This window comes from Bombus flavifrons, chromosome 5 (assembly GCF_040668555.2).
Source record: "Bombus flavifrons isolate JBK064 chromosome 5, iyBomFlav1_principal, whole genome shotgun sequence".
Lineage (NCBI taxonomy): Eukaryota > Metazoa > Arthropoda > Insecta > Hymenoptera > Apidae > Bombus > Bombus flavifrons.
The window spans coordinates 1,587,135-1,607,569 of record NC_138446.1 but is presented as its reverse complement, the minus strand read 5'-3'; the positions used below and the strand labels follow the sequence as shown (position 1 = coordinate 1,607,569).

Here is a 20,435-nt window from a genome sequence, read left to right as displayed (position 1 = left end):
CAATATTTTCAACTGCTTCTGGACCAATGAAAAGAAGAGAAACAAGAAAACGATGTTTCATACCGTGAATTTTAGTAAATTTACGTAAGAAAGGAAATGTATTATCATTAACATGAATTTCCAACTTGGTTTGCTACTTAAAAGTTTGTTAAGGTGAAATAATAAACAAACTTTGATGCACACATAATTCATCCACAAACTTCCTTACTTGCGTATAACTCTCGTTTACGATAGAAATGTAACAATCTGTTTTCGCTAGAGTAGTAATGCCGTATGCAGACTGTCTCATATTGATCTAACCGGATATCTTGAATAATATAGCACACAGAAACTACAGAAAAATGTTTCAGATAAATATTATCAAAAAGTATATGATGCTCTTTTAAAAAATTCAAAAAACTAACGAACTCGGGAAAAGTTGATAAGAAGTTACTATTAATTGTCACGATTAAGAATTTTCGTAAGACGATGCAAAAATGTAACAATTCCACGTAGGATTACCTTTATGTATCTACTACGAATGAAATTACCTTGAAGACTGTAATTGATGATTCGGGTCGAGCAACGAAACGTCTGGATTATCCTTTGGACAACTCTCGAGGCTACTCTGTCTCTTTGATTCGGAATCCTCGCACTTCTCCTCAAGTGTTGATCTCAGGAAGGATTCTTTATCACCGTCGATGCCTTCCTCTTTCGAATTTCGTTGATCTTGTTGTCGATTCGTCGACGCAAGTGGTAAATTATCTGCACTGCGAACCTTCCGGCACAATTTCGACGTTGAACCGTGCCGTCTTAAAAATTCCTGCAAAAAGCGGAACCGCATTGCAGAGAGGATTGGGAATACCGCTCGTTTCTAAACTTCCTTTCTCGCTTGCGTCACTCGTCGGAGATCTACATGCATTTTCCTGTCCCTGAAGACAAATGCTATACTTTGTGCTTCATCCTTGCGAAGGTCACTTACAGTAACTTTACATTAACTTTTTATTAATATATGTGGACGACACATATTGTGTGTGTATTGTTGTTTTATATATTCGTTAATGTTAGTGTTATTGAATTAATCGTCTTTTAATATATTAAAACATTCACCGTAGTTAGTGTGAATACAATATGCAAAAATTAAATTAATTTTAAATATTCTACTTTTACGCTTACGTTCTTCGTTTCGCATTAAAATTGTCCCATTTTAATCATCGTGTCGGATAGTAATTTTGCTCTGGGTTATAGATCTATCGGATTTCGTTGTACACTGGAAGGAACTGATGCTACATCGAACAACGTCCTAAAACTAATTCCTTCTAGCATTTACTACAGTTATACGAGTAATTCAACAGTCCTTATCAACTGAAGTATTTCAACAGTCGAATATTCATTGTATTAACAAGCCTCGATATTCACTGAAGTTATCTTTAACGTTAATTCGGTATATTAATTTTCCACCAACTGTATGTTTCCAGTAAATGTCTCATAACTTCTATATGGACTTTTAGATTAAATCAGTTAAAATGTCACCAATATAATTACTATTCTCACGCCTCGTTACAGAGTTAACAATGTTTTAAAAGGTTTTATATATCATAAATACTTTTGTAAGGGTTACTGTATATATATTCAACACGATGACATGATATATCCTAAATGTAGGAAACATTTTTCAACGAAGATCGTCTCACGCTAGCACCGTTTTATCTAAAATTATGCATCTATCGATCGATGTTGCAACTTATAAGAAAATACATACTCAGCGATACATAAAAATGGTAATTTTTTCCCGTTGTTAATTTGGTAAGATGAAATCGATTTGTTACGATGCAAGAAGTGACGTCAGAAGTATGTACTTACGATTAATCGGCATAGATCTAACAAGTATAATATGAAAACCTTGTCGTTAAGAAATACAATGTATCGTGAATACCGGCCGTGGTCCATGCTATCAGAAAATGAATTTAACCACTTCCTTACAAGTAAACCACGAACTTATTGATCAACCAGTGAACTACACTTTGCCTCCAACTACCTTGAACTTTAACGTTTGACGTGTCTATTTTGTACAGTCTCTTTCGCGTTCGTTACATATTTCAATATCCGGATGCGCCGGGGATGGCACTTTCAAAATTTTATAACGTACAAATAAACTATAATGTTTCCCTACATTTAAATTAAAATGAAAGGTCGTAAGTAATATTTTTATAGCTTTTAAGTTAGTGAAAAAATTGCTAAGAAGGAAGCGTCGTATAGGATCGCTATCTAAGAATCATGCTTGGCGATCGATACCTGTTACTTTATATCGAATTATCTATATTTATTATAAGTTTCACAATTGTACTTTACGATGTGATTAAGATAACTATGTTTCTAAAATTTTAATTTACCGTTTATTTACTTTATATATAATTATCTGTTCGGTATATTTAATATCGTTTTAATTCATCTTACTCCGTTATCGTCGTTTGAAAAAAATACCAGAAAATAATTTATATTTATAATATCGATTCTAATATTCAGAGAATAAAAATGGTTAGAATAATTGGTCTTTAACGATAACTGCAATTACGCGACATTTCCTGGAATTTTCACTAATTCTCTAGATAATTCGTTGCTCCTTCGTTTGTCGTGACTGCGAATTGACAGGTAGGTTGATACGAAGTTAGGGTTCGATCGAAAGTTTCAAGGACGTGGATCAACGGGACGGTTAATTCACCCGGTGTCACGACGAAATTGGTCGAGTTGCTGCTTTCTCGTCTTATTCGATTACATACCTGGGATAGGAAGCCAGCTACGTCGATGGCGCTGTTCACTCGCGGCCTCGAGGTTCTTGGCCAGCCCAAACCACCTCCGCTATCCAAGGAGTCCACGTGATGGCTCGACCAGTGCAGATGCTGGAAAATGTGGCAACGCAATTAGGACACACCGATACCGCTAATATCAATGCAAATTGCATTTTAATGTGATTTTTCTCAAGCGTGATTTCCGACAAGGCAGACAGGAACAGACAATTTGTATACCCACTAAGAATAGAATCTATTTTCTGAAACCGTTTCGTTGAAATAAGAAACGGTGAATCTTTAATAAAGTATATTTTCTTAGTTGTAATAGTGAGTTTAGTTAGAACGAAGTTCATGATTTTGTATTTTTATAGTTTTATCCGGCTCTTGTGAAGCATAAATAGCAAAGTATAGTAACAATTATAAAATAAAGTGTTAAAGTACTATGCTTTAATAGAAAACTAAATCGATCGTACATGTGTATACCTTAATGCCCTGCACATTTGCAATTCATGGTGTCGTTTTTGTGAATTATTGTTAAATGTTTAGCAATAATTGTTCAATGAACATAATTAAATTGTGCACCTTATTAATATGTCTGATTGCATCTTATCTATTGTAGGTATGTAGTTAAATAAAAGTAAATTTATACAATTAATTAATTGTTTATTAGACAATGCTATTTTTAGTGGGTATCTTTTGAACGAAGATGTTTAGACAATTCCAACATTTTTGCAATGCACCAACTTTTAAACTAATTTCTATTAGTGCAATATCTGCCTTCTTCCTAATTCACGAGTATACCTGTTTTTTAAGGTTTTCGTTTTCGTACAAGACTCATAATCTATTACCTATATTGACTTTACAGTCCAAAAAATTTTCTCGTTTTATATCGTATAAATAATTACAGTTGTAATTATAATTGTAAATAATTTGCAGTTATGTAAAATAGTGCTTACACATTAACAAATGATCATTTCCCATTATTTATATCGATCATTATACACGTATATCCTCGGATGAAAGTGTAGTAATAGTTCTTCAATGTGTTTTTTCAATGCGTTTTTCAATAATGTAATGTAATACTAATACAATATTTAAAAATGACCATGACAAATACTACAAAGATTGAGTTTACGTCTTTGAACTCAATTAAGTGAATATGATTTATTAACCATATTACATTCAGAAGCGAGTTAATTAGCATATTAATTAGGGGATTTTATTAGCTAACGGTTCACTCGCAGGACGTAAGAATATATCTATGGAACTTTCTTTGTAATATAAATATAATTTATGGACAATATCATTAACATTTTGTATAAGAATACAAAATAAGAAATTTATCAATTTATTTATGGATTTAGTTTGGTTTCGATATCGTTGCTAAATATTTTAAATACCGTTAATATACAAAGCCAACATTTCGTATCGTTATAAGCTTAATAAAATCATTTTTAACCTATAATATAAGAAATATTTAACGAATAACATTATAATAATATTAAATGAAACTTTTCAAAAATTACTTTACTTATCATATATTAGTTGTAAAATCGTTATAAGTAAAAATTTCATCCGAGCAACTGTATATCAATATTGTGCTTAGCTTAACGATGTATGTATCTTTCCTAACAACTTCGTAAGCGTTTCAAGTGGGCAAGCAGCTTTCCTAGTGATACAATAATCGCAATGTAAAAGCATTAGTGTTCGCTGTGCACTATTTTTACGTCAATTCGTGTCGCTTTTTTACTCGCATCTGCGTTGTTATTGTTGTGCAGAAACATCTTTGCTAAATGTGCGAAACTTGTGCTTGCACGCAAACTGATTGCAGTAATACGTGTGACGAATCGAAGCATACTGATTATCGTATTGGTATTCCAAGCAGATCAAACAATATTCATGAACTAAAAGGAAAAAATCGATGCAAATAAAAGGAGAAATAATTGGCATATTAAAGTAAAAATATTTGTCGACTTAAATATTACACGAAAAATAGGCGAAAAATCAATCAATTACAATACCAAATTGCTAATTTACATTTCTAATAGTTCTTATATATTTCGTTTTAATTTGGTTTTCAGATTAAATGCATATATGTATTTGTTTCTTGTTTAAAGTAATGTGTTTGCAGTACATTCGAATTTATGTTGCTTGAATTCAGGTAATTGGGCTAATCTGTACGAGACTTACATATTTCATACCATTATTCTTGTTCTATTTCATATTACCGTTCTTTTAATGGGAAGTCAACGATTCATAGGTGCATTGAGTTGTACATACGAGTAAAGTAAGTGAGTCAGAAACGAACGAATTTACCTGTTTTTTCTAGCTTCGTGTGATCAGTCTTTTGCAGCGGTCTACGTCATTGGAATTTAATTAGGCTTTACGGATTACGTGAGGACATTCAATCGAATTTAGTACGTCTATATCCTGATGCTAACGTACTGGTTTCCTGTCTCTAGCAGATTCGTGATCTTGTTGAGATTTGGGTCAGGAAGCTATTACTCCAGCAACTTTAAGACAAGATATATCTAGCAGAGGCATCGTTCGTCCGAAGCAATATTCTTCCTATAAACGTTAGATTACCAACACATACGATTTCATGATGTTTTCTAAAGTTGAGCTTCATCTTTCTTAATACGTGTGCAGTATGTCGTATGCGAAGAGTACAACGGATAACGTTTTTATTATACTCTGTATATACATATACATATGTTGTTCAATCGTAATGTGAGCGTTGCCTTCCTGCTATACGATAAGCAGAAATTCAATTTCATAACTATTGTGTCGTTTTATTGATTCTATCGTTTTTATATACTATCGATTTTTAATAAAATTCCTACTTGTTACTACTGTATCGTTTCTTAATTGTCTGTTTCTTTTGTTTAACATTTAAATTTAAAGAACATTAACAGAACGGTGTTGACGATACGATACAAAATGACACGCACATATCAAATAGACCGGATCTAGATCGTTAAACATAGTAAAATATAATATTGGTAGTTACTCGGACATAATCAGATTATTTTCCTTATATTCGATCGATTTCATTCGATCTAGAATATGGTTGCTATATTTTCCTACTCGCAAAGATACGATAGAAAACCTAGAAAAGATACGATACAATGGAATAAGATTTGTTTTGATAAACGGAGAAGTAGGAAACTCAGAAACCGCGATACGTAAATAATAGAAAGTGAAAAGCGTTATTAAAGGTGCTATAATATTTGTTACATTCGAGTGCAATTAACTGAGACACACGACCACTTGAAGTGACTCAAGCGTTGGTGCGAAATTTCAAAAATGTCTCATGTCATTCGTGTATTAAATACCGACTGTTTCCACTTTCCAGAACAATTCGATGTTTATATCGTATTTCAAGCCATTTTTACAGTTAATCTCAATTTTGTTTTATTAAAGCCAGATACACGATAAATATTGGAATTACCACGCATCGATCGATCGACTTTGGTTTATTTGCAATTTTCCTAATAATATTTCGCGGATCGTTCAGGAATTAAATCGTCGATCGAAACACGTGAACACAACTAAACAAAGTACTTTTGAATTAGTGAAATACTAATCTGTTAACCAGGTCATCTCTTAATAAGACACTTGAACAATACAATATAATATCGTGAAAGTAATTATGGCAATTTAAGTGACAAGTTAACTCGTTTTCCCTAGTTAATACGTTAATGAATGGAAAATGTACGTTATGTACTTTACTCTTTGATCAGATTAGTTTTGATTAAACTGTAATAAAAACTTCTGCCTTTCTCCTTAAATCACTATCTAATTGAATAAAAGATCACTAAATTGTGTAATTAAACTGAAGCAATTTTATTCTTCAGAGAATCGATAATCGTGGAATTTTAATCTTGTATTTTAGAAAGTCAGTTTAGATCCTCTTTCTCAAATAAATACGTTTTAATCCCCAATTATGATACAACACATACGCGTATTAAATTTGGAAGTTTAAGTACTGTGGATGGTTGGTTATTAAAAGTTCTATGAATCGCCTTTGGAAGATGGAAATGGCTCTACGTAAGCAGATCGTCTGTACATACATATACATGAAACGTTGACGAGCGCAAATCAAGGTTGAGAGTAGCGAACATGTATCGAGTTGAAAGCAACAACCTTTTACGATTGGATCTCTATGTGCCGAATATGTAAATACATACATATGTATGATGTATCTATGGACGCTTTGTCGAACGACGTTTTTGATGTTACACTCGAATTCTACATCAGAGAATGCTAAATACGTCGGCCGAAAGTTCTCTTCCTCTTCTCGATAAAAATTTTTCACCGTAAAGTAGGTACTAAATGACTCGTAGAAACTCGCGTACTTTTAAAATTGCTGTGAAGCGAGAAAAAGTCGGTACTTTTTCAGTCGTGTGTACCAATTGAATGATTATTCTCATAGCGATTTATTTTCTAAGATAGACCTAGATTTTGATCGTTAATTTTTATCGTTATCTCTAGTTATTCACATTTTATTAATATAGATGTATATCGGCTTGCCAACTTCGAAGCGTGCAAATCTTTTATGTCGAATAACATGTATTTTAAAGAAATATAAAGTATAATAGAAAGAAAGTAGCGTCTCGAATAGCGTTCAACACTTAGAATATACATGCACTGCAAAAGCATTTGGTTGAAAGCATTCCTACATATATCATAACGCTATATATGTATGTATATATGTATGTACATATGTGAAGGAACATTTTATTATAGAAGGTAACCAAAGGTATAAACCTAAATATTAAAGTTATATTAGAATTCGATTTTGTAGATACGTATGAAATGTCATTTCCCTAATTTTCAACTTACCTGTATTTTTATCAATTTTATTGAAATTATTTTTATACTTTCATTGAAATTATTCTTGCTTCATCTTTGTGCAAGTTACGAGGATACTTCTTAATAAAATAGGTAATAATTCATGCATGCATACATACATGTATGTATACATGTATCTTCTAGTGCTCTATTCTTATTTGTAAATTATAATGGTACTTTGGAAACGCAGTATTTCAGAATCGTAAGTCATTGAATATGAGTCAGTATGGTCAGAAGAAATATGATGGAAAAAACATATTGTCTATGAATCATATTGTCTAAACAAAATATCTATGAATCTTAAGATGCGTACAAAAATTAGGGTCAAAAGTGAACTATTTTTTAATATAGAAATGTCATTATTTCCCTCCTTCGAACGGCCATATAAGATTGCGGTGAAAGTTGGCAAGCTTACATTTTTTGGGTAAATTTTCATATTTCCAAAACATTCTCAACTCGTACTTTAATTACCCAATTCTTGGTTTGCGCTCTTAGAAATCTATTTATTATGAGTACTATTGTGACTATGTATGTATCTCTTCATACTACTTCGTTGCGTCAAAGATAGGGACATCCACGAATACGACTGTATCCACATGATCTATGGGAATGACTAAAACATCATTGTTAGACTAAAGAAGCAACTTTTAATCGACCGAAGACTATACAAACTAGTATCCTAATGGTAATGGAACTCGTCTATAGGATCGTCGATAGACCATTCGCCAATTAAACTCAGTATGACTATAATCGTCCCGATGAATATCGAAAAGTGGACTCAGTCGGAAGTACAGACAAGAGAGAGCCGCAGGGGCTATATAAAGGAATAGATGCATGAAGCACGTATAAAAGCAGAACAAAGGCACATCGTGAAAATATTGGATAGAAAACGAGATAAAGAAGAGAATAAAAGTGAGCTAACGATCAGTGGAAGAAACAGCTGTTTAATATGGATAGTAGTGAAGAACAAGGAGAAGATGAAAAATACAAGAAGTAGAAGAGCAAGAGGAGGGTGTTACGTAGTTGGAGGTAGGAGGCATACGTAGTAGTAGTAGTAGTAGTAATAGAAGTAGGAGGAGAAGAAAAAGAAGAAGAAGACGAGAAGTAGTTGTAGTTGACTAGTAGTAGTAGTGGTAGTAGTCGTAGTAGTAGTAGTAGTAGCAGTAGTAGTAGTAGCAGTAGTAGTAGAAGTAGTAGTAGCGTAGTAGTAGTAGTAGTAGTAGTAGTAGTAGTAGTAGTACTAGTAGTAGTAGCAGTAGTAGTAGAAGTAGAGATTGTTAGCAAGTACCGATGGTCACGCGATGTCTGCCCTGTGGAGTAGAGCGAATTGGCAGCCGCAGTCGCGCGGCTCTCGAGCCCTCCTCGGATACTGAAAGCACTGCTCCAAGACGCAACAGCCCCCGCCCCCACACTGCATCACCATATCCGACAATGTGGTCATTACCTTCAAGATTTTATACGAGCGATACGTATACATTCCCGGCGGAGCGTCATTTTTCGATTATTCATTAGTGCGAGGAACGACGATTTTCGCAATGGGTCAGCAGGGTTGGGAGAGGCACAAAGAGATCAATTTCATTAGAGTCTCGTTCGGAGAATCAATCGATAAATCTATTGCTAGATTGTCACAACTAAAGCTACTAATTACCTTTCCTGTCTATACGTCTATTACAAATAGCGTTATAATAAAAATCCGAAAAATCTGAACTTTCTAGACACTTTCAACTTTTGTATTTAATCGTTTGTTTTTTTTTCGTTAAAAATCGTCGATTGTAAATTCGTAAATAACGAAATTGTTCTCGGTATCAAATATTCTACTTCCAGATTTCGGATTGTTATTTCGAAAAAGTGCGGCTTTATATCTAATATATATTAATAAAGAGTAATCAGAGTAAAAATACATAGTGTCTACGAGTGAAATAAATGTTAAATACTCGAATTCGTGATTCAAGAAGACTATATCTATATTGTATTACTCGATTAATACGATCGAATAGATTTCTACCTTTTGCGTAATATTATTTGCATCTTGTTTCGGAGAAACGAATTAGTAGTTCGAATAAATCGACTTAGAACTCGAGGGTATAATTCTGTTATAAATGTCGATATGTACATATCGAGAGAAAATATACAAATTAACTAAAATTCATGTTGACGATTTAGTAAAATAACTAAAAACAGTAGATGTAATCGTATTCTATCAATAAAACTTCTTTTTATCCTTGAACTTTATAAACTTAGTAAGAAACTAGTATTTCAGCTTAGATAACTAGAACGTTCTGCAACTGTAGTTGCACCGTCAGTAAGAGTAACCGCAATACATGTTCCCTTAGGGATTACAAATTCGCCTTCCAAGTGAAGTTCTCGAAGTTCAATTCGAAAATTCAAAAATATTTGGAACTTTGCACAAACGTAGTTCATGTGATGCTAATAACGGAATAATCTTTCTTCCTGCTGGAAAACAGTCTTAGAGATGAAAACACCCCCCGAAGAAATTTCGACTTTTTCTTTGTGGCCTATATTGTGGATATGAGAAACTAAAAAGAAATTTTTTCAAAATTATTCTCCCATCAGCCATAACTTTTTGAAGTTTTATTTCTTGTTGTCATGCGCGTAGTCTCCAAGGAGTTTTTTTTTATAAATATACGAATGATTTGAAACTACAAAATTTTTGAACACACAGGATCGAAGAGTGTAACATACAACACTGATCGCGAGCTCTTGCCGAGCTGCGGCAGCTGGTGCAAATTATTTGTATTAATTAAATTAAACTAGTTATATTAAATTATATATATAACTTCTTATATCTACAAGCATAGTGATATAGCAATGTTTATTTTTTATTCCCTTTTTTATAAAATTTTTATTTACATATTAAGCTTGTACTTCAGCCGTTTTTCTGTATCTTGTATATTTTCTTAAATATTTACGGTAATATGAACAGTCAATTAAATTTCTTTGGGGCTGTTTTCGCCCCTAAGACCGTTTTCTAGCAAGAAAAAGAAATTGTTCCGTTATTAACGTCCATGAACCACAATTGCGCAAAGTTCCAAATGTTTTTGAATTTTCGAGTTGCCGAACTTTTCTTGTTAGTGTTCTCCAATGAATGGTCACGATACAATTTCATTTCTGGTGATTTGTATGAAATAAATTTAACGGAATAGAAATTTTGCAGTGAAATTTGTCTTTAGAACACGATCAATGTTTCTTCGTCGTAACGTTTGCACAAATTTTTACTGCAACTAAAATTAACCTTGCGTGTTAATGGGACAAGGGGGTCGTTTTGTAGTCATTAGGAGTAGATTATATTTTCTTCCAGAGAATTTCCGTGTTGAAATCCATAATATTGTGCGCAGGATATTCATCAGTCTGAATTTCAATTAATTTGCGACCTACATTCAGAGAAGTTAGCTTTCCAATGATTATTGAACACGATAGCTGAAAGCGCCGCGGCTATTGCCAAAATCTATGCCGACAATAGTAACAGCAGTAGACTAATCAATAATCGATAGTCTTTCATTGTATTCAAAGACTATAGTGTGGTTTATATCTGTCTGTGTGTATCAGGTAGATTTTTATTTGGAATTTTTACTGGCTGAATGATATAAATAAATGAAATCATATCCTGCTATAATATTGCGATGTTATAAAAATGTAATAAAAAAGAGAGCCATAATACGATTGTTAATTTATACTTTAGAATCTAATATTTTTCACGCAACAGTTCCCAAAAATCAGTCAATACATTCAAATGTATTTCATTGGTATATTATTAACATTATATATTATATAATTTTATTGTGGTTTTTGTTGCTACTAAAACTATTCAAGTTCTATTAGCCTGTTATAAAACTGCTCTTCATTTTTACTTTGTCGTTACAAGAACCAAGATGTACGTCACTTGTATCTTATGTGAGTTTCACGCGAATAATCTGCAGTTTTTCGGTGATGTTTTATGCATCGTTTCACTGCTTGATTTTTAATACTTCAAGCTACATGCACATCAATTAGTCTATAAATAACCATACGTATATACCGTCAATTTGCGGAGATCGTATTCCGAAACTGAAGTTAGACGTAGACAAGTGGGCACCGCTTAAACGAAAATATAGCTCTCGGTTCAATATTCGATCCGATACGTCTTTTTGACATACAGCTTTCGCTGGAAGCGGATGTCCCGTCTGTTACTGCGATTACGTGCACTGTCCAATTAAATCTCTGCACCATCTAATTAAATCGATACTTCTGATACGTCTAAACATTTCTTGATTCGTATGTTAAATTACGCATATGAATCACTTCGAAATAACGTTCGCCCGATATGAATACCGATATCTGAGTAGCCGTGCAATTTATATATATCGTTCGATGATATTGTTTCGGGAATTTATCGATACACACATAAACGTACATGTCTCTCGATTGTATTCAAAGGATGCTAGACTGATTTTTTTAAATGTATTGCATCCTGCTGTGCAATTAGAGTTTGAATGTCTTCATATGTGTATACAAGTATAAACTTGCTATAAAAAGATCTTATTTCAATATATCGAGTTGTTCGAAAAAATTCATAGTTTGACAATCGTTTGACGTTTATTCTATTATATTATGTAAAAAGGAAAAATATGTATCGATTACATAAGAATGATAATGCTACTAAAGTGATATAAATGATAATTCAATTGTAACTGTTCGAAGAAAATTATACCGACAATTAATCGATCGAGTAGATTAATGTACGTCAAACATATAATTTAAAACGTAGTTTAATTATACGGGGTCTTTTTCAGCACAACAATGTCAATGTATTCTTTGCTAAACCTAAACCTAATCCTGGAACGCTGTGTATATTTTTAGTTTAGTATATTTCAAATTTCCATATTTAATATTATTATCAATTAATATTATAATTATCTGGTTCGTATAATTCCCGGAAAGCTGATATTTCGAATGTTTTGCTAATCAAGAAAATCGTATGTTCCAATAACAATTCAATAATAATTTTCGTTTCGAAATTAACAAATAATAAATTAATAAATAAGAAGGATATTTTGTCGCACTCTATTAGTAAATTAAATTAACACTAACCTTACCAGGCCCGGTCAAATGACTGGTTTCAAAATTTAATTTAAAACTGTACATTCATTGTTACTTCTTTTGTTCGTCTAATTTTACCTAAATTCATCGCCTGGCTTGTTTATCGCGACAAATTTACATGTTTTTCTAAAGTTTTTTGCCTGGGACCTTAGCTCTGAACTCAAGTAAGATCTAACCAGCTGTAGTTGCATACATCTAAATGCGGTGTGTGTTTGGCTAAGCACTTGAATAATCTGACGGAATCCATGTCAGGTAACGCATAAACACAACGGAGTCTTGTCGGAGACTCTCAAGAAATACTTCTCAAGAATATACTCCCTCCATAATGAGTTCTCTGTTGCTAAACGAAATCTAAATGCAGTATCATTTTGAGAGTCACAGAGTGCAGGCCGAAGCCTATGAGAAATCAAATACGACAAGGAGTGAACAAATCTCATAATATTCAGTACATTGGTTTTGTATTTTGTTTTATCTCTGACTACGTTTACACGTTCAGTGATAAATTCATTGAAAAATATACAAAATAAAAGAGAGGGCTGTTGAGACGGACGAAATTCTAAGTCTAAAAATGAGCAAATTGAAAGTGAGGATGATTTGTTCGATTCTCATCTCTTGTTCATATTACATATAAAAATGAAAACATATGATTGATTATTTTATTATTATTTAAAAATTATGCTGTGAATTGTTTCCTATAATAAATTGACAATTTTTTTCGAAGAAACAACGTTTATTTCGTAACCGATCAAACGACCGGTTACGGTAAGAATTGGTATATGAGAAGTGCCGGTACGGTTAGTGTTAATCGATTATTTTTTTAGAGAAATGAATTTGGTAGATATTAATTAAAACTATATGTAGGTATAATTCCTTTTCAAGAGAAATTATCACAGAATTTTATATAAACAACTATAAAAAAAATCAGCCGCTGCTATTCTCCTGGAAAAGTAAGCCTAGCTATTTGGAATAGATTAAATCGCATATTTGCGACTTTTTTGCATCTATCTAGTGGAAGATCGAAGTAGCGAAATAGGGTGTATAATTATGCGTTACCTGAGAGCAGGTGTGTTGATTCGGATGTTGCGTGTATGCAGCGTTCGCCGCTGCGCATACCCCAGTCCCAGGAACCTTCAATTGTTCCTTGTAATCGGGTTGATACGGCAGTAACATGCGAATCTTTCCCCAACGATTGAAGAACAGCGCTATCGCGCCTGCCCAAAAAATCAACACTAACACCACGATCCCCACTTCTACGCCACGAACCTGTAATTTAGATGTTCCTTCGATGTTCATTTTACGCGTCTAACTTTTCAACGACTCGGTCAACAGGATATCTATTTGCATTTAGATTTAGGTACCTTCTATTCGAAGTGAGAATAACGAATGAAAGAAGAACTGGAACAACAGACGAATAATTACGTGAACGAAAATAGGAGAAAACATAAAAAATATTTCTTTCTGAAAATATAAAGCAGATATATAGGAGATTTCAAAATTTCACGAGTTTAGAGATATTTTCAGATTTTTAAGAGACAAAAAGGCATGTAATTAGTTGAGATTGTTCGAGGAACTATGTATTCTTGAACTTACTTGTATGTAAGTTTGTGGTTGTTGAGAAGAGGGTGGAGGAGGTGGAAGGGGGCCGCCTGTTATCGCTTGTTCCGGGGGAAAGGATGTTCGTGATGGCTCTACAACATTCCAGTAAATAATACACACCTTTAAACGTGTACTTGTAAGGTGCTATCAATAAGTGTCATTAATAATGGGTAATTTATTTGAAATTTTATTTTAATTTCTATTTCATTCAGAGTTACTTAGGATCTTGATTCTGATAATACAAATAAAGGCTCTTAAAATCGCTGAGATATACCCTATTCTGCATAATTACGATATCTTCTTTATAGTTTTTGAAAAGAAAGATTAAATAAGAACAACTTACCAAGTGTACGGAAGACGATTGGTCGACTTCGAAATCTCTTGCCGGCTCTCACAGCAGTGACGACAAGTTGATACTGCGTATCAGCTCTGAGACCGCTCAATGTAACAGCTTCGCTATTTCCTGCGACTTCCGTCACCACCCTGTAACTAACCATAATCCTGTAACACCACCTTGCCATTTCAATCTGATTTCTATATCTTCTTTCTTTTTTTTTTTTTTGTTCTAATATGACCTCTATATATTATATTGATTTTTGTTTTACATTTGGTACAAAAAAAAAAACAGAAATAATGCTTGCTTCTCAATTAACTACGACGTAAAGAACTACGAGCAAATTCTGATTAATAATGGGTAATTTTCATTTATTTATTATTTATTGTACATAATCCTCGCCTATTGGTTTAGGACGGACTTCCGGTTTTACATCGTTCTCTTATTGCCTATATAAAGGGTAATTAATTGGGTAATACGTTTAAGGGAGTTATCCTAAGATTATTATTGTATTAATGTATTATATTAACGTATGATTTACGATATGGTTGTGTACATCAAAATATTTAAACGAGAGGTTTCGTATTTCCTCAAGGCCTCGAAAATTTTTAATATGATGATTTGATGCGACAAATGAGTAGGTACTGTAATTAAAAATTATCGTTTCTATATAAAAAGTAATAAACTGCGCTGTAACTACTTGATTAAAATTTACCATCAATAGCACTCAAAATAACAGTGTTGTTTTCTATATATTCACTGTGATAAATCATCTTATGAGACATGTTTATCGTGCAGAATTTCGCAGAAACAAGTCCGTGACTATATTTTTCATGACAATTTTCTGCCACCTACACATTTGCTTTATACACTGTTTTGAAACACTTCTGCTATTATAGAACTATCAATTTGTGACATTTCAGTGTAATATTTTCAGCGCGTATTCTCCAGATGCAGTACTATCGGAAAATGCATAAAGCGGAAAATCGATTTTTTAAGTATGGTCAAAAGTAAAAGGCCTGTTGAAAGGAAAAGAAGTACTAGATATATTTCTAAGTTTCCCAAGTGTTTCGCATTGGAAACGTCTTCAAAGCCTATTCGCGTGTTCTTTGCAACAGCATGACATGTAATCTCTAAACAACGGATGATTTTTCATATTCTTTCACAACACACACACACCTCAATTACACACAGTTTTCTATAATATAAAAATTAACCAAGTAAAAAGTGCTCATGTTACTAAAAGTCAAGTGCCTGTTTAAAAGATTAAGTGGTACAGAAATTAACGGAGTAAAATGCTACTGGTAATGTTGGATAATTGGAAATAACTTGGCTTTTTATGTTAACCTATGCAGGGCTCCTTTCAAACAAGTATTTCTTTTACGACTATATAATGAAGTTATATACTATCTTGGAGTAACGTAAGAAGGTAAGTAATGCCTTAAGGAATACCTTAAGAAAGCTATGTACCTGTCACTGTATTTCCTGTGCCGCAGTAGAAGTAAAAGCATCAATTAACATTAAGTCCTCCTTAAAAATTTGACATCAAAAGACTGATACCAATTGATAAACGAATCAAAGTATTCGCTCGCGATATTTGCGAAATACACGAAAATTTTAAAATGTCATGCCATGCATGATCGCGAAGTATATTATACAAACTTATTATGAAAAATATATAAAAAAGCTGTCGTACGATATTAATCTTAGAACTAGCATCAGTTTTAAAACCATGCCTTGGATTCCTGTTTCCTTATTTAGAAGTTCCAACAGTACTTATGCTACTTCCCGATAGTACATGCAAAAGAACGAAAATATGTGGAATATCCAAATCTCTAGAACGCACCTTGCGTCGGTTGGCTTGTACATGACGTCGTATTTTTCAACTTGTTCGACCTGGCTGGTGCTCCAAGAAACGCGGACAGACGTCGGATTCAGGAACATCACCGTTATATTTTCCGGAACACCGGGAATACCTGTCACCGATCCTGGAGAAGCAAACACTTTATGAAATCATTATAGATTCAACATGGAATAAATAACAACTAAACAACAAGTAGTACTATGGGTCTTTTTATCGATAGAAATAGATTTAGGATGCAAGTGTGACGGTTGTTCGATATACCAAATTTTTAACCATATGTCTCCTTACTGTTGAATCGGTCACAGTGGTCTCGTAAACTGGTTAGCTCAGTCTTCTGACCTTGCTTTTCTGAATATCTTATATAGAATATGTTGAAAGAAATTTATAAAGTTTACATAGATGTCCCAATTCATTAGAAAACATGCTGCAATGACGAATGACGAAAGCATGACGAACAAGGAATCGCGATACTTATCATCGTTTTTGTAGAAAGCGGACATTAATTTAGACTTAGTATCTAAAAGAACATTGAAAGTGATGGACGAGAGAATTTTTTTCTTCGTTACTATGCTCTCTATCATGACAAAGAATAGAAAATAGCCTTGAAAATTTGCAAAGTGTACAATATTACAGTCTCACTAACGTTCTCTTTGAACTAGAGTACTAAAAAGAAGAAAATTAAAAATTGATTAAACTGATCTCTTTGAACTAGAGAACTAAAAAGAAGAAAATTAAAAATTGATTAAATTAGTAAAATTGAATTTGACGAAAATAGACAAACAACGAAGATAATAAAGTTACGTTGATTACCTCGTATATAATACTATAATATGTTTCTCGAACTGAGAAAGATTCTCAATACGGGATCCTCGATAAATAGGGTCCGTCGCTTCTCAATCAAATAACGGTTCCTCGAAATGGAAAGGCTTGTGATATTTTATATAACTGTATTATCGAGCCATGTTTTCATGAGATTTCGAGCATCAAAGGAAAAAATTGTATTACATTGAGAAAAGACAAAGCAATATAGCGAAAAGCATTTATACTTTCGTAGTTGCGTTTAGACTGAATTTTATCGGAATGACTTCAGCAATTTTATCTGGCAGACGAAATGAATTTTACTCGCTGATAGTAGTTTCGAGTTAGCAAGAAGAAAAAGAAAGAAAGAAAAAAAGAAAGGCGAGAATAACTATATGTATGAAATTTTAACTGGCAAATGTGATTATTTATTGGAAAGATATTACAATCGAAGCAAACGTATTAAATAAAGAAGGACATACCTACAAAACCAGCTCCTTGTAGGAATAGTATAGTGGCCCAAAGGACCATGCCGCCAAAATGGCGGGCCAGATATGGACCGCGTATTCTTTCACGCACGCGTTTTCTACTTCCGCTCTCTCTCAGATATGTACGAGTTTGTGCCTTATATATAACTGCTGGGTAATCTGCACGTGCACCTCTCTGAAAATTGGTGCTCATCTAGCCTCCTCTGCCGTGCTGCATTCTTCTTCTTTCATTCCACCATAACCACTATAAAAAACAATTAATAACGAAAAATAAACATTCGAATATTACGTTACTTATAAAAGGTGATTTTGTCGTAATATTATTAATTTTACTTTACATTGCTACGATATTTTTCCTACATTAACCATTTGTAACTTTTTATTAATTAAAAGTATTCGATATTCCGTACTTTTCTCATAAAAGTTCAAGTAAACTTTCTATTAAATTGTAGAAATTGCCCGAAATAACAATACCGTTATTGCAGGATGAACTTGAAGGATCTCCAGTCGAAACATTGTACTTGCATCTCTTTATCCAGATAGGGTACGGACAAATTCATCCCAGTCGTAATCTGAAACATAGTTTATAGAATCTACATTAATTGATTAATATCGTAATATCTTAACACACGTTATACGTAGTGAAATATTTTTCAAATCAAATTAGATATCGTTGCAATTATCAAAAAGCGATACACCGTACAATTAGATTTGCGTGATCCATTGTAGAGAGAGAAGCTACCGAACTTAAATTTTTACGATATCAAATAAGAGAAACAGCTATTACACATTTCCGAATATAAAACGGATATTAGGGTAAACGTGATAAGAATCGATTTGCTTTGGGGCTGCGTATTAGTGACAATTTGTGCGTGAACACGATACAAATCGTTGATAAAGAGGGGCGTACGTAGATGCTGACCTTTCTGCGTTGCGTGGCACGCGCACAAACACGATAAGTATGTACTCATGTACCGGTCTGTACCAGCGAAAATACTGAACGATGCCCCGTCGCGTTAGTACTAGCTAGCCGGCCGCAAGCCTTCGAGCAACAAATGAAGCTTGCGGTTTATATTGGCACGCCTTTATACGCAGTCTCGAGAAACTATGCTTCTAAGCTCTCGCGTACGATGGTATCGTGCTGCTTGCCCGCAACTTAGCATGCTTATCGTTGTCGTTACCAAGTTTCCAAAACATTTTATGACCACTCATATTCCGGCTATTACCGCTTTATTATTACTTTATTGTTCCGCTATTGCTTGTTCCGCTGCGCCATTGTAAGTCGCATATCGTCAGTTTAGCCACATTACGTGTTCCGTAGCATATGTTTTTTAACTTCCCCCCCGTTTCTCCCTTTGTTCTTAAAATAATTTTTAGAATCCTCTTGAAAACAATTTCCGATTTAGTAGATCAATACAGGCATCGATTGGCATAAGTACATATGCACAGTTTATTTATTATAACAATTATAACAAATTCAGTAGATTCAGTAGATCAATACAGACATCGATTGGCATAAATACATATGCACAGTTTATCTATTATAACAATTATAACAAATTATATTTCACTCGGGCTAGTTAATAACAAATACTTCAATACACAGAAACAGATTTTGAATAGACGTAATAGAAACATTTGTATTTCTATCAAAATATTGTATTAATTACATTGGTCTGTTGTGACAAAGAGCTCTCGAATCGATGGCAATGAAACAAATAGTTTTTAGCGGATTTCAGAGAGAACTGTACTATTAATTAAAGTAAATAAGTAAACTGTGTTTTGTGATACGGAAATATTTGAGGGGATTACGATTAAATGAATGAAACATTGTTCCGATCAAAAACAAAGTTCGGATTATAAAAATAGCTGCTGAAATCGAGGTGGTCCACGTCAATGAACCTTGCAAGCTGAGTCATCTGTGAAATTAGCTCCGTATGGAAACGTAAAAATATCATTGTTATTGCGTCCGAAAGAATCCCTATCAGGAAGAAAAAGAGTTGTTAACTAAAAATTGGCTAATTTTAATAGGCGGATATTTTTGTAACAACATCTCAAAGTTAGAATCTCAAGAATAAAAACTAATTAAAACATTTACTGCAGATGGAATATTTCATTTCTTATGCAGTACTTTTAATTTGTGATGAAATCGTAGTTGAATGAAACATGTCACGCAAATAAAATTCTTAATTTCAAGTACTCGATTATCGGTGGTTTCTTCACGTGCATAGGCACATAGTTACAACGAAAATAGTAACGGATATTCCGCATTGCGGTAAATCCTGTTCATCTATCTTCAGGATCATATTATACAAATATTTCATAAGAACTAAATGATTTAATTATCGAAAAATTTAGCTATGAATTTTGTTTACTCAATTTGTCTAAATCATTTTTAAAGTGATTCGAATTTTTTGTTACATATACATACAATCGAATTAACAAGGCGGCCATCTCTACTCGTCGAAGCTTCTGTTATATCGCATAATTTATATGAAAACGGACTTCATGCGTTCAGTTCATATTCATCTTCACTTTTGCTACTTGAGCTAAGTGACGCAGTGGTAGAATGGTTTAGCTTCGTTTGAAGTGCTATTTCTCTTGCTGTTGATCTTAGACTATTTTCAGAAATATCC

The 20,435-nt window shown here is 33.3% G+C and overlaps 1 protein-coding gene across 14 annotated transcripts in view; it reads right to left on the bottom strand.

Annotated features, from left to right (window-relative positions):
• The window catches only part of LOC138179827 (uncharacterized), a 40,486-nt gene that overhangs the window by 5,415 nt on the left and 14,636 nt on the right, over nt 1-20,435 (bottom strand). For 9 of the 14 annotated variants that reach the window (XM_069112981.1, XM_069112967.1, XM_069112969.1 and 6 more), the window contains 9 exons: nt 18,274-18,371; nt 17,794-18,043; nt 16,496-16,637; nt 16,120-16,134; nt 14,659-14,804; nt 14,310-14,407; nt 13,773-13,982; nt 2,760-2,879; nt 531-802 (listed from right to left, as the gene is read on the bottom strand). In XM_069112981.1, coding sequence (XP_068969082.1) covers nt 531-802; nt 2,760-2,879; nt 13,773-13,982; nt 14,310-14,407; nt 14,659-14,804; nt 16,120-16,134; nt 16,496-16,637; nt 17,794-17,992 — 1,202 coding nt within the window. In that variant the 5' untranslated portion in view covers nt 17,993-18,043; nt 18,274-18,371. Of the gene's footprint in view, nt 1-530; nt 803-2,759; nt 2,880-13,772; nt 13,983-14,309; nt 14,408-14,658; nt 14,817-16,119; nt 16,135-16,495; nt 16,638-17,793; nt 18,044-18,273; nt 18,372-18,721; nt 18,862-20,435 lie in introns of those variants that run through there. The other 5 variants (XM_069112974.1, XM_069112978.1, XM_069112977.1 and 2 more) reach the window with 5 other exon arrangements.